The 12,890-nt window shown below is 42.1% G+C and overlaps 1 protein-coding gene across 2 annotated transcripts in view; it reads right to left on the bottom strand.

The window, feature by feature from the left end:
• Window positions 1–12,890, bottom strand: part of LOC140188127 (tight junction protein ZO-3-like) — a 122,130-nt gene that overhangs the window by 52,952 nt on the left and 56,288 nt on the right. For both annotated transcript variants that reach the window (XM_072244104.1, XM_072244103.1), the window contains exons 2-3: window positions 3,591–3,647; window positions 833–957 (exon numbers count right to left, since the gene is read on the bottom strand). In XM_072244104.1, coding sequence (XP_072100205.1) covers window positions 833–957; window positions 3,591–3,638 — 173 coding nt within the window. In that variant the 5' untranslated portion in view covers window positions 3,639–3,647. The remainder of the gene's footprint in view (window positions 1–832; window positions 958–3,590; window positions 3,648–12,890) is intronic.

The raw sequence follows: 12,890 nt of genomic DNA on the forward strand, positions 1-12,890 counted from the left end.
ATACACAGAGAAGGCAGGAGATTAGGGCTGAGAGGAAAATTGCTTCAGCCGTGATGAAATGGCAGAGCAGACTCAATGGGCCAAACGGCCTAATTCTGTTCCCATATCTTATGTTCTTATGGTCCTATCATGTACATATAATTATTATCAAGAAAACCTTTTGTATTCTCTGGAATGTACATCCCCTACCTCAACAAAACGAATTAACATTCATTCTCTGTCACGATCTATTTATGACTCCTCATTATTATCATCATGGCTAATTACCCCTGAGAAGAAGCATGAATCATTCCAGCCATTTTCATCCTTCCCTTCCCCTCCAGCAACTTCTGCACATTCTGGATTGCATTTGAAATTTGCTGCTGCTGTAGCAGAAGGAAATAACCTGGCAGTACGTGTGACCTATTACTAATAATTTAGTCAACAGGAAGAGATTACAAACTGCTATACTGGAGCTGATATGGCAATATGGTTGGTGACTCTTATCTTAGATTTGTGCAAATTCCTATTTATTTTAATCAGTATAATCGCATGATTGCTACATCTTTATTATTCCAATAGAGGGCCCTCTTGTGTGCAAATATTAATATACAGGTAAGCATCCATTCTGAAACAGGATCTCTGACAGGAGACATTAACTCTATTTGCCTTTTTTTTCAGATACAGCCTGACCTGCTGAGTGCTTCCAGCATTTTCTGTATTTGTTACAGTTTTCCAACTTTTGCAATTTTGGGAAGATTTTTTATTTACAGGTACAGCGCTTTTCCAATCGAAGCCTTTTAGATTTGGTTTGGTTAATCCCCGATTATCATCCAGAGTCTTTTTCACTCACAGAATCTTTCCTTCAGCTGGTCCTGACGGAATGACATCTGAAACCAGAATGGCAGTCTCTCCTGTGCTGCTGTTGGGCTTGTCTCTCCCTCCAGATATCGCAATGCCATATCCTATCTTTGGATCCTGGAGCACAATGAGTTACCACACATAAGGAGACAGCATGAGAAATGTAATGGATGCTGGGAAGTTGTTCTAAAGGGGTTAAAGCTGAGGCACATTGCCAGAACAGTGTACAGAGAGATTTGAACTGGACTGAATACAATTAGCACAGTAAAGGTGAGATTTGATTAATACAATCAGAAATGAATGATAATTCACACCACTTGATTTCACACAGAGCCAATGGCAATAAATCAGGTAGATTGTCAAATACACTATGCTGTCCATTTTATGCAATATTCGTGATGAACTGTATCCCTGACATGGAGGGGCCAGTGTGTATCAGTCGGTGAAGTGATCCGTTGGACATCAGATTGAACTACTTGGGACCTGATGAGATTCTTGCTGGTCAGAGGGGTGAGAATCCAGAGAATCAATTGGTGCCAGTTGAGTAACGGGAGGACAGATGCAAACCACAACAGTGAGGGGCATCAGGATTGCAACAGGTGGATGCTGGCTTTTGGTGACCAAGAGAACCACATTCTGATCTCACAGAACTGGTCGAAGTACCGCTAGTGCAACATTTATTTTATTTTAAATTTATTTAGAGAACCAGTCCACCAAGCCACGCCGCCCAGCAAACCACCAATTTAAACCCCTAGCCTAATCACAGGACAACGTACAATGACCAATTAACCTACTAACCAGTACGCCTTTGGATTGTGGGAGGAAGCCGAAGAACCAGGAGGAAACCCATGCAGACACACAGGAAGAATGTATAGACTTTCGTACAGAGGATGCTGGAACTGAACTTCAAACTCTGACGCCCTGAGCTGTAATAGTGTCACACTAACTGCTAGGCTACTGTGATACTCCCAGAGATCTCAGAATGATGTAAGGAACATTTTTTATAGAACTTCCCTTCAGCGTAACAAGCAGACCACTGGTTAGGCTGCCCGATACAGAGGATTGATGGGCAGTCTGTGTACCTTTTGGCTGTGTGCATGTTTAACTGCATTGTGAGGGTGTTGATGTTGCACTGCCCTGATCTGAGTGTTGTAAGCTTGCTGCTACATATTTCAGCTGGGACAGTGGCATTTCAGGTCCTCCTGAGAACTGGAAGGACCTGGAGTTTGGTGGGAACAGGTCATAAAGCACTGCACTGCTTGTTTGAATATATTCCTGGTGAAGTTATCCTGGCAGTAGATCCTGTTTCAAGTGGGTGTGAGTCTGTGACTGGGATGGGGGAGGCTGACTTAGCTGGCTCACAGACTTCTGAAAACTAATATTAAAGCGTCGCTAATAACAGTGGTTTAAAGGGCTGTGGTTAACATTTTTGAAGATATATTGTTCTTGTTCCTTGGACATTCAATAATCAATTTAAATAGGGGAAGGATTAATCCTTTACTGTCTCTTTCCACTGAGGATCAGGGCATACACATTATAGGTTAGTAGGGATGTAGGTGTAATCCTGCTCCCTGCAATGGATTCTCTCATTCTACTTGTGCCTGCCTGAGTTTGTCCCTGGTGCTCCAAAGTTCAAAGTAATTATTATCCAGGTACATATATGCCACCATGTACTACCCTGAGATTCTTGCGGGCATACTCAATAAATCCAATAACCATAATAGAATCAATGAAAGACCGTACCAAATTGGGCGTTCAACCAGGGCCAAAGGACAACACACTGTGCAAATACAAAAAGAAAGAAGAAATAATAATAATAAATAAGCAATAAATATTGAGAACATAAGATGAGGAGTCCTTGAAAGTGAGCCCAAAGGTTGAGGAAACATTTCAGTGATGGGGCAAGTGAAATTGAGTGCAGTTATCCCCTTTAGTTCAAGAGCCTGTTGGTTGAAGGGTAATAACGGTTCCTAAACCTGGCTGTGAGAGTCCTGAGGCTCCTGCACATTCTTCCTGATGGCAGCTCAAGAAGAGAGCATGACCTGGGTCGTGGGGGTTCCTGATGATGGATGCTGCACACTTCGTATAGATGTGCTCAATGGTGGGGAGGGTTTTATCTATGATGGACTAAATTGTATCCACTACATTTTGTAGACTTTTCCATTCAAGAGCAATGGTGTTTCCATACCAGTCTGTGATGCAACCAGTCAATATACTCTCCATCACACATCTATAGAAGTTTGTCAAAGTTTTAGATGCCATGCCAAATCTTTGCAAGCACCTAAGGAAATAATGGTGCTGCCTTGCCTTCTTCGTAATTGCCCTTACCTGCTGGGCCCACTTTCTCACTGTCTATACACCCTCACTGTATATTGCAACTCAGGTATGTGGACAGCAAGAGGTTTGGAGGGAATTGGTTGGTGCGTGAAGATAACGGGTTGCTGGGAAACAAGTGGGGGAAAGGGACTAATGTGTTTACTCTGAGAATGCCATTGACTCAATGGGCTGAATGGCCTCTTTCTGGTTTTCTTTTTTTTAATGGACTGTGTCCATTCGGGATATTAAATGTTTCGGAGGAGATTATGGTATTTTGATCCTGACAATGTTTAAATTGGTAGAGTGGTGATTTTTGATAAAGTGGATTACAGCTGTTCTATGGAAAAAGTAGTGTGGAGATGCTGATTTGGTTCCTGGTTTTGAGATTCTAGAAGAAAAGGAGAGGCAGGTTAGGATAATAAAGTGAGATTTACCCGATATAACACCACTGTTTGCTGCTCCCAGATCAGAGTTTCTTCCATTTCTGGGAACTGTGAATAAAATACAGAATTATATTAACAGTACAATAAATGTATACTTACTACAGATTGTTTTATTGTATCCTGGACAATCTTTTATTCCATAAAGAGGCACTGCAATGGATATGTTTCCCGGACAGTGGCTCTTGCTGAGGTATGCTTGGCCAAAATGATCAAATGATGGAGTGAACACAGACTTATGTACAGGGTACACATCCCACACACTTACCCATGTACAGAGTACACATCCCCACTCACTGACCACTGTACAGAATGCAGATGCCACACACTGACCCATGTAGCAGGTACACATCTCACAAGCTGACAACTGTACAGGGTGCAAATCCCACACGCTGACCCATATAGAAGGTACACATCCCCACTCACTGACCACCGTACAGAATGCAAATCCCACACATTTACCCATGTAGAAGGTACACATCCCCACTCACTGACCACTGTACAGAACGCAGATCCCACACACTGACCCACGTAGAAGGTATACATCCCACACACTGACCCATGTAGAAGGTACACATCCCCACACACTGACCCATGGACCACGTACATATGGAACGTAGAACAGTACAGCTCTGGAACAGGCCCTTCGGCCCACAATGCTGGACCAAACTACTTCAATGGCTAACGAAACTAATCTCTTCTGCCTACACAATGTCCATATCCTTCCACTTTCTTCATATTTATGGGCTTACCTAAGCATTTCTTAAAAGTCCCTAATGTTTCTGCCTCTATCACCACCCCAGGCAGTGCATTCCTGGCACCTACCACTCTCTGTGTATAAAACTTGACCCTCACATCTCACCTTAAATGCATGCCCTCTGGTATTAGACATTTCAACCCTGGGAAACAGATACTCCTTTTCTACTCTACCTATGCCTCTCATAATCTTATAAAGCTCAATGAGATCTCCTCTCAGCTTCCACTGCTCCAGAGAAAACAACCCAAGTTTGTCCAACCCCTTGTTATATCACATGCCCTCTAATCCAGGCAACATCCTAGTGAATCCTTCTGCAGCTTCTCCAAAGCCTTGATATCCTTCCTATATTGGGGCACCAGAACTGTATGCAATATTCTAGATGTGGCCCAACTAGAGTTTTACAAAGCTGCAACTTAACTTCCTGACTTTTGAACTCAGTGCCTTGACTAATAAAGACAATATTGCTATATACCTTCTAAACCATCCTATCAACCGGTGTAGCAATCTTCAGGGAGCTATGAACTTGGACCCCAAGATCCTTCTGCTTATTGACACTGTTAAGAGTTCTGCCCTTAGCAGTGTACCTTGTACTTGACGCATAACTGTGCAACACTTTATAGTTGGCTGGGTTAAACTTCATCTGCCATTTATCTGCCCATATCTGCATCTGATCTTTATCCCACTGTACTCTTTGCCAGTCTTCTACGCTATCTACAACACCACCAATTTTCACATCATCTCTAAACTCACTAACCCCCCCCCCATCTACATTTTCATTCAGGCTATTTGTACAGCACAAACAGCAGAGGTTCCAGTACAGATCACTGTGGAAATTTGTTTAATCTACTAAATACAGTCCTCCATCTAGAATAAGTCCTTTTGACCACTATCCTCTCAGTTCTATGTGGAAGCCACTTCTGAGTCCAAGAATCCAAACAGCCAATTCACCATGGATCCCATACACCTTAATTTTCTGGATGAGCATCCCATGTCGAATGCCTTACTAAAATCCACACAGACATCTTCCACAGTTCTACCTTCATCAATCACCCTTGTCACCTCGTCAAAAAACTTAATCAAGTTAATGAGACATGACTTGCTCCACACAAAGCCATGATGGTTCTCCCTAATTAGGCTATGTTTTCCAAATGGTCACAAATCCTATCCCCAAGATTTCTTTCTAGTAATTTCTCTATCACTAATCTATGGTTTCCAGGATAATCCCTGGTTCCATTCTTGAATAGTTGAACAACATTAGCTATTCACCAGTGGTCCAGACCTCGCCTGTAGCTAGAAGGACACAAAGATATTGCTCAAGTCTCTGGCAATCTCTTCACTTGCCTCTCTCAATAACCTGGAGTACATCTCATGAGGCCTTGGGGACTTATCCACCTAATGCTCTTTAAGAGACCTAACAATATCTTCTCCTTTACTTCAAAATCTCCAAGCATATTAATGAACTTGCCACTGATTTCCCTATCGTCCATCTCCTTATCCTTGGTAAATACAGATGTGAAGTACTCATTAAGAAACTCACCCACATCCAAGCAAATGTTCCCCCTTTATCCTAGAGTGGTCCTACCCTCTCCTGAGTTATGTAAAGAATGACTTTTCTTGGCCCTTTCTGGCTTTCCTAATTCCTTTCTGGAGTCCTTTTCCGGCTTCATAATAATCCTCGTTGGCTCTGCTTGATTCTAGTTTCCTAAGCTTTATACACTTTTTCTTTTTCTTCTTGACTAAATTCATCACATCTCTTGACATCCAAGATCCTCTTACCTTGCCATCCTTGTCCTTCCTTCTGACTGGAATTTACCTGTCCTATTTGCAGTTCAAACACATTGACCTATGTACAGTACACATCCCCACACAATGACCCGTGTACCAAGTACACATCCCACATACTGGTAAGTTGATGGAGAAGATCCTGAGAGGCAGGATTTATGAACATTTGGAGAGGTATAATATGATTAGGAATAGTCAACATGGCTTTGTCAAGGGCAGGTTGTGCCTTATAAGCCTGATTGAATTTTTTGAGGATGTGACTAAACACATTGATGAAGGAAGAGCAGTAAATGTAGTGTATATGGATTTCAGCAAGGCATTTGATAAGGTACCCCATGCAAAGCTTATTGAGAAAGTAAGGAGGCATGGGATCCAAGGGGACATTGCTTTGTGGATCCAGAACTGGTTTGCCCACAGAAGGCAAAGAGTGGTTGTAGACGGGTCATATTCTGCATGGAGGTCGGTGACCAGTGGTGTGCCTCAGGGTCTGTTCTGGGACCCTTACTCTTCGTGATTTTTATAAATGACCTGGATGAGGAAGTGGAGGGATGGGTTAGTAAGTTTGCTGATGACACAAAGGTTGGAGGTGTTGTGGATAGTGTGGAGGGCTGTCAGCGGTCACAGTGGGATATTGATAGGATGCAAAACTGGGCTGAGTTAGTGGCAGATGGAGTTCAACCCTGATAAGTGTGAAGTGGTTCATTTTGGTAGGTCAAATATGATGGCAGAATATAGTATTAATGGCAGTGTGGAGGATCAGAGGGATCTTGGGGTCCGAGTCCATAGGACACTCAAAACTGCTGCGCAGGTTGACTCTGTGGTTAAGGCGGCGTACGGTGTATTGGACTTCATCAATCGTGGAATGAATTTAGGAGCTGAGGGGTAATGTTGCAGCTATATAGGACCCTGGTCAGACCCCACTTGGAGTACTGTGCTCAGTTCTGGTCGCCTCACTACAGGAAGGATGTGGAAGCCATAGAAAGGGTGCAGAGGAGATTTACAAGGATGTTGCCTGGATTGGGGAGCATGCCTTATGAGAATAGGTTGAGTGAACTCAGCCTTTTCTCTTTGGAGTGACCGAGGATGAGAGGTGACCTGACAGAGGTGTACAAGATGATGAGAGGCATTGATTGTGTGGATAGTCAGAGGCTTTTTCCCAGGGCTGAAATGACAAGCACGAGAGGACACAGGTTTAAGGTGCTGGGGAGTAGGTACAGAGGAGATGTCAGGGGAAAGTTTTTTTACTCAGAGTGGTGAGTGCATGGAATGGGCTGCCGGCAACGGAGGTGGAGGCGGATACAATAGGGTCTTGTAAGAGACTTTTAGATAGGTACATGGAGCTTAGTAAAATAGAAGGCTATAGGTAAGCCTAGTAATTTCTAAGATAGGGACATGTTCGGCACAACTTTGTGGGCCGAAGGGCCTGTATTGTGCTGTAGGTTTTTTGTGTTTCTATGTTTCTACATCATACATTTACATAATAATAGCAATACATTAAAAATTAGCTAAAATTAATAGGTTGAAGTGAAACAGAATAGCTGCGACATCTTTCTTTCTAACATTGTTATGTGGTACAGGTAGGGAAAGCTACTGGCCTCCTTCCTCAAAGATAATGAATTCCAAGGGGAGTAATCTTATCTCCCAATCAATATTATTCAGTCAGAGCTTTTCATTTTCAGAGTGTTCTTACAAGGTTGAAGCTGTAATTGCCTGTCCAGCAGCAACATCTTTGTTTTGTGCACTCAGTTTCAGTATCTGCAAAATCTAACACTGCCCAAAATCTGAAATCAGTTTGTTCAATATTTTAAGTAAACTCAAGGTAAATTTATTATCAAAGTACATGTATGTCGCAATATACTATCCTGAGATTCATTTTCTTGTCGGCATTCTCTGTAAGTACAACAAACCACAACAGAATCAATGAAAAGCTACACACAAACAATGATAGACAAACGACCAATGTGCAAAAGAAGGCAAACTATGCAGATACAAAAAAAGACAAATACTAATGATAAATGAATAGGGGATGAATAATATTGAGAAGATGAGTTGGGGGAACTCAGCATTTTGTGTGTATTGCTTTGATTTCCAGCACCTGCAGATTTTCTCTTGGTTGTGGAACCAGTTCAGAGTTGAGGTGAGTGAAGCCATCCTCGATGGTTCAGGAGTCTGATGGTTCAAGGGTAATAACTTTTCCTGAAACTGGTGATGTGGGCCCTAAGGCTCCTGTACCCCTTTCCCAATGGCTGCACTGAGAAGAGAGCAGAGCCTGGACAGTGGGGGTCCGTGATAATGGATGCTACTTTCATGTGGCAGTGCTACTTGTAGATAAGCTCAGTGGTGGGGAGAGCTTTGCCTGTGATATATCATCTACTCTTTGGAGGATTTTCCGTTCATGGGCATTGGTGTTTCCATACCAGGTGGTGATACAACCCGTCACGATATTCTCCACTGTGTATCTAGGGAGAAGTTTGTCAAAGTTTGATATGACATGTTGAATCAGCACAAACTTATAAGGAAGTAGAGGTGCTGATGTGCCAAAGGAATTAAAGTTATTGACCCTCTCCACATCTGATCCCCTGATGCTGATTGGCTCACGGACCTTTGGTTTTCTTCTCCTGCATTCAGCAATCAGCTCTTTGGTTTTGCTGACGTTGTGTGAGAGGTTGTTGATGTGAAACCATTCAACTATACTTTCAATCTCCCTCCTGCATTCCAATTCCCTGCCATCTTTGATTCAGGCAACATTGCTGTCATCAGCAAACTTGAATATGGCATTGGAGCTGTACTTAGCTAGAGAATTGTAAGTATCAAGCAGGTAGCGCAGGTGGCTAAGCACAGAGTCTTGCGATAGTATGCATTTGTCTGTGATGTGTGTGTGTGTGTGTGTGTGTGTGTGTGTGTGTGTGTGTGTGTGTGTGTGTGTGTGTGTGAGAGAGAGAGAGAGAGAGAGAGAGAGAGAGAGAGAGAGAGAGAGAGAGAGAGAGAGAGAGAGAGAGAGAGAGAGAGAGAGAGAGAGAGAGAGAGAGAGCGCGCTGTAGATGTGTATGGTGCTTTGTGCATACGTGTATGGCTGTGTGTGCTCACAAGATTGTGTGCAAGATGGGGAAAGTACAAAAGGTATCTACAGGGTAAATTATATTATACCAAAAGTGAGTAGATGCCTGGAAATTGTGGAAGAAGACACAATAGCAATGTTTAAAGGACATATAGACTGGAACATGAACAGGCAGGGAATGGAGATTAGGTTTAGGTTGGCAAATCAGTCAGCACAGAGGTTATAGGCCAAAAGGCCTGTGCATGTGCTGAACCATTCTATATTTATCTTTTTATTGAACTAGCAGAGATTTGGAAACAAGGTTTCAATGGCTGTTGGAGTTTTGCAGGAGGCAGGGCTTTGTCATGCATCAGCTGGAGCACAGCTATCATGTAGTGGTTGCTCCACTGAAACCCTGAGGTTTCGAGGCTTGGAATAATGTGGCTGTGGGACTAGTGGGAGGATGGCGTGCACCTTGTGGGTTGCATTCATTCCAGTTATGAAGGTTAACTGCTATCCTGGCTACCAATCAAAAGTTCAAAGTAAATGTATTATCAAAGTACATGTACAGTGCCTATAAAAAAGTATTCAACCCCCCACCCTTGGAAGTTTTCATGTTTTATTGTTTTACAACATTGAATCACGGTGGATTTAATTTGGCTTTTTTGACACTGATCAACAGAAAAAGAGTCTTCCATGTCAAAGTGAAAACAGATTTCTACAAAGTGATCTAAATTAATTATGAACATAAAACACAAAATAATTGATTGCATGAGTATTCATCCCTTTCAAATCAGTATTCAGTAGATTCACCTTTGGCAGCAATTAAATTAGATTAGATTCAACTTTACTGTCATTGTGCTGAGTACAGATACAAAGCCAATGAAATGCATTTAGCATCTGACCAGAAATGCAAAGAATAGTGGTATTTACAAAATAACTGCGAATAAAAAGTGCTACAGCACACAAATATAAAAATACTGAGACAGTACAATACGGATGCAATACTGCTTAGCACTATGAAGAGAGGTTCAGCAGTGTCAGCAACTACAGCCTTGCGTCTTTATGATTAGGACTCTGCCAGGTTTGAACATCTGGACACTGCAATCTTTCCCCATTCTTCTTTACAAAACAACTCAAGCTCTGTCAGGTTGCATGGGAGTTGTGAGTGAACAGTTTTTCAAGCTCAGCCACAAATTCTCAATTGGATTGAGGTCTGGACTCTGACTTGGCCACTCCAGGACATTAACTTTGTTGTTTTTAAGCCATTCCTGTGTAGCCTTGGCTTTATGCTTGGGGTCATTGTTGGAAAACAAATCTTCTTCCAAGTTGCAGTTTTCTTGCAGACTGAATCAGGTTTTCCTCCAGGATTTCCCTGTATTTTGCTGCATTTGTTTTACCCTCTACCTTCACAAGCCTTCCAGAACCCACTGCAGTGAAGCAGCCCCACAACATGATGCAGCCACCACCATGCTTCATGGTAGGGATGCTGTGTTTTTGATCATGTGCATAGATTTAGTCTGATGGCCAAAACACTCAATTTTGGTCTCATCAGACCATAGAGTCTTCTTTCAGCTGACTTCAGAATCTCCCACAGTCTCTCTCATCTCAGCCACTGAAGCTTGTAACTTCTCCAGTGTTGTCATAGGTCTCTTGATGGCCTCCTTCACTAGTCACTCAATTTCTGAGGATGGCCTGCTCTAGGCAAATCTACAGCTATGCCATATTCTTTCCATTTCTCAATGATTGACTTAACTGTACTCCAATGGATATTCAGTGACTTGGACATTTTCTTGTATCCATCTCCTGACTTGTGTGCTTTTCAGTAATCTTTTCATGGAGTTGCTTGGAGTGTTCTTTTGTCTTCGTGGTGTAGTTTTTGCCAGGATACTAACTTGACCTTCCAGATACAGGTGTGTTTTTACTACTATCAATTGAAACACCTTGATTGCACATAGTGATCTCCATTTAACTAATACATAACTTCTAAAACCAATTGGTTGCACCTGTAATGATTTGGTGTGTCACATTAAGGGGGGGGGGGTGAATACTTATGCAATCAGTTATTGTGTTTTATATTTGTAATTAATTTAGATCACTTTGTAGAGATCTGTTTTCACTTTGACACAAAAGAGTCTTTTTCTGTCGATCAGTGTCAAGAAAGCCAAATTAAATCCACTGTGATTCAATGTTGTAAAGTAATATAACATGAAAACTTCCAAGGGGGAGAATAGTTTTTAATCAACACTGTATGTCACCAAATCCAACCCTGAGATCACAGTAAATACAAGTAACACAATTGAATCAATGAGGACCACACTCAACAGGATGGACAACAACCAATGTGCAAAGAAAACCAAGCTGTGCAAATACCAAAAAAAAATTAAATAAGCAATAAATATTTAGAGTATGAGATGAAGAGTCCGCAAAAGTGAGCCCCAATTCAGTTGGAAGGGTTCAGTCATGGGGCAAGTGAAGTTAAGTACAATCATCCCCTCTCCTTCAAGAGGCTGATGGTTGAGGGGTAGTAACTGTTCCTGAACCTGGTGGTGCGGGTCCTGAGGCTCCTAATGGCTGTAGCAAGAAGAGAGCATGGCCTGGTTGGTAAGGGTTCTTGATGATGGATGCTGCTTTCCTGCAACAGTGCTCCATGTAGTTGTGATTAATGGTAGGGAGGGCTTTACCCATGATAGATTGGGCCTTATCCCACTACTTTTTGTAGGCTTTTCTATCAAGGGCATTGATGATTCCATACTAGTCCATGATGCAACCATTCAATATACTCTCTTCCATACATGCATAGAAGTTTGTCAAAGCTTTCGATGACATCTGAATCTTCACAGACCTCTGTGGCAACTGGCTATGTAGCAGTCCCAAGAATGTGGAAGTTGTTTTTTTCTGTACTGTACCCTGAGTGGCTCAGTGGGTAAGTATACACCTCAAAAGGATAGATGTCAGCTCTCTGCAGAGTTGCTTCATACAGCCAGATACAGCCCAAATAGAGTCCTGTGTGAGTATTGGACAAGTAATCCAGGCCAGCAAATATGTTCTCCAGTCATCCTTTACCAACAGTTGAAGGATATATTTCATTGTAACTTATAGTCGTTATGCCTACATTGTACTACTGCCACAAAACCACAAATTTCATGACTAACGTCAGTGACAATAAACCTGATTCTGATTCTATAGCTGATTCAGAATCCCATTGTAGTTAAATATGTCCAATTGACTTTTGTGCTCTAATCACAGAATGTTTTCTGTACCTGGGCCAGAAGTCAACAGAATGAAAGACAAGGTTATCTATGCTCGGTCGCCACTTGTACTTTTGCTCGTTAACCCAAATATCTAATCAGCCAATTGTGTGGCAGCAACTCAAAACATGCAGACATGGCCAAGATGTTCATTTCTTCAATTGTTGTTCAGACTGAACATTAGAACAGGAAAGAAGTATAATCTAAATGACTTTGACTGCGGAATGTTTGTTGGTGCCAGACAGAATGGTTTGAATATCTCAGAAACTGCTCAGAAAGAACAGTCTTTAGAGTTTACAGAAAAACAAAACAAAACAAAACATCGTGAGTGGGAGTTCTGTGGGCAAAAATGCCTTGTGAGTAGGGAGGTCAGACAAGGTGACAGTAACTCAAGTAACCATGCATTACAACAGCGGTACGTGGAAGAGCATCTTTGAACGCACAACACATTGAACCCTGAAGTGGAT

Source organism: Mobula birostris, chromosome 26 (genome assembly GCF_030028105.1).
Source record: "Mobula birostris isolate sMobBir1 chromosome 26, sMobBir1.hap1, whole genome shotgun sequence".
NCBI lineage: Eukaryota > Metazoa > Chordata > Chondrichthyes > Myliobatiformes > Myliobatidae > Mobula > Mobula birostris.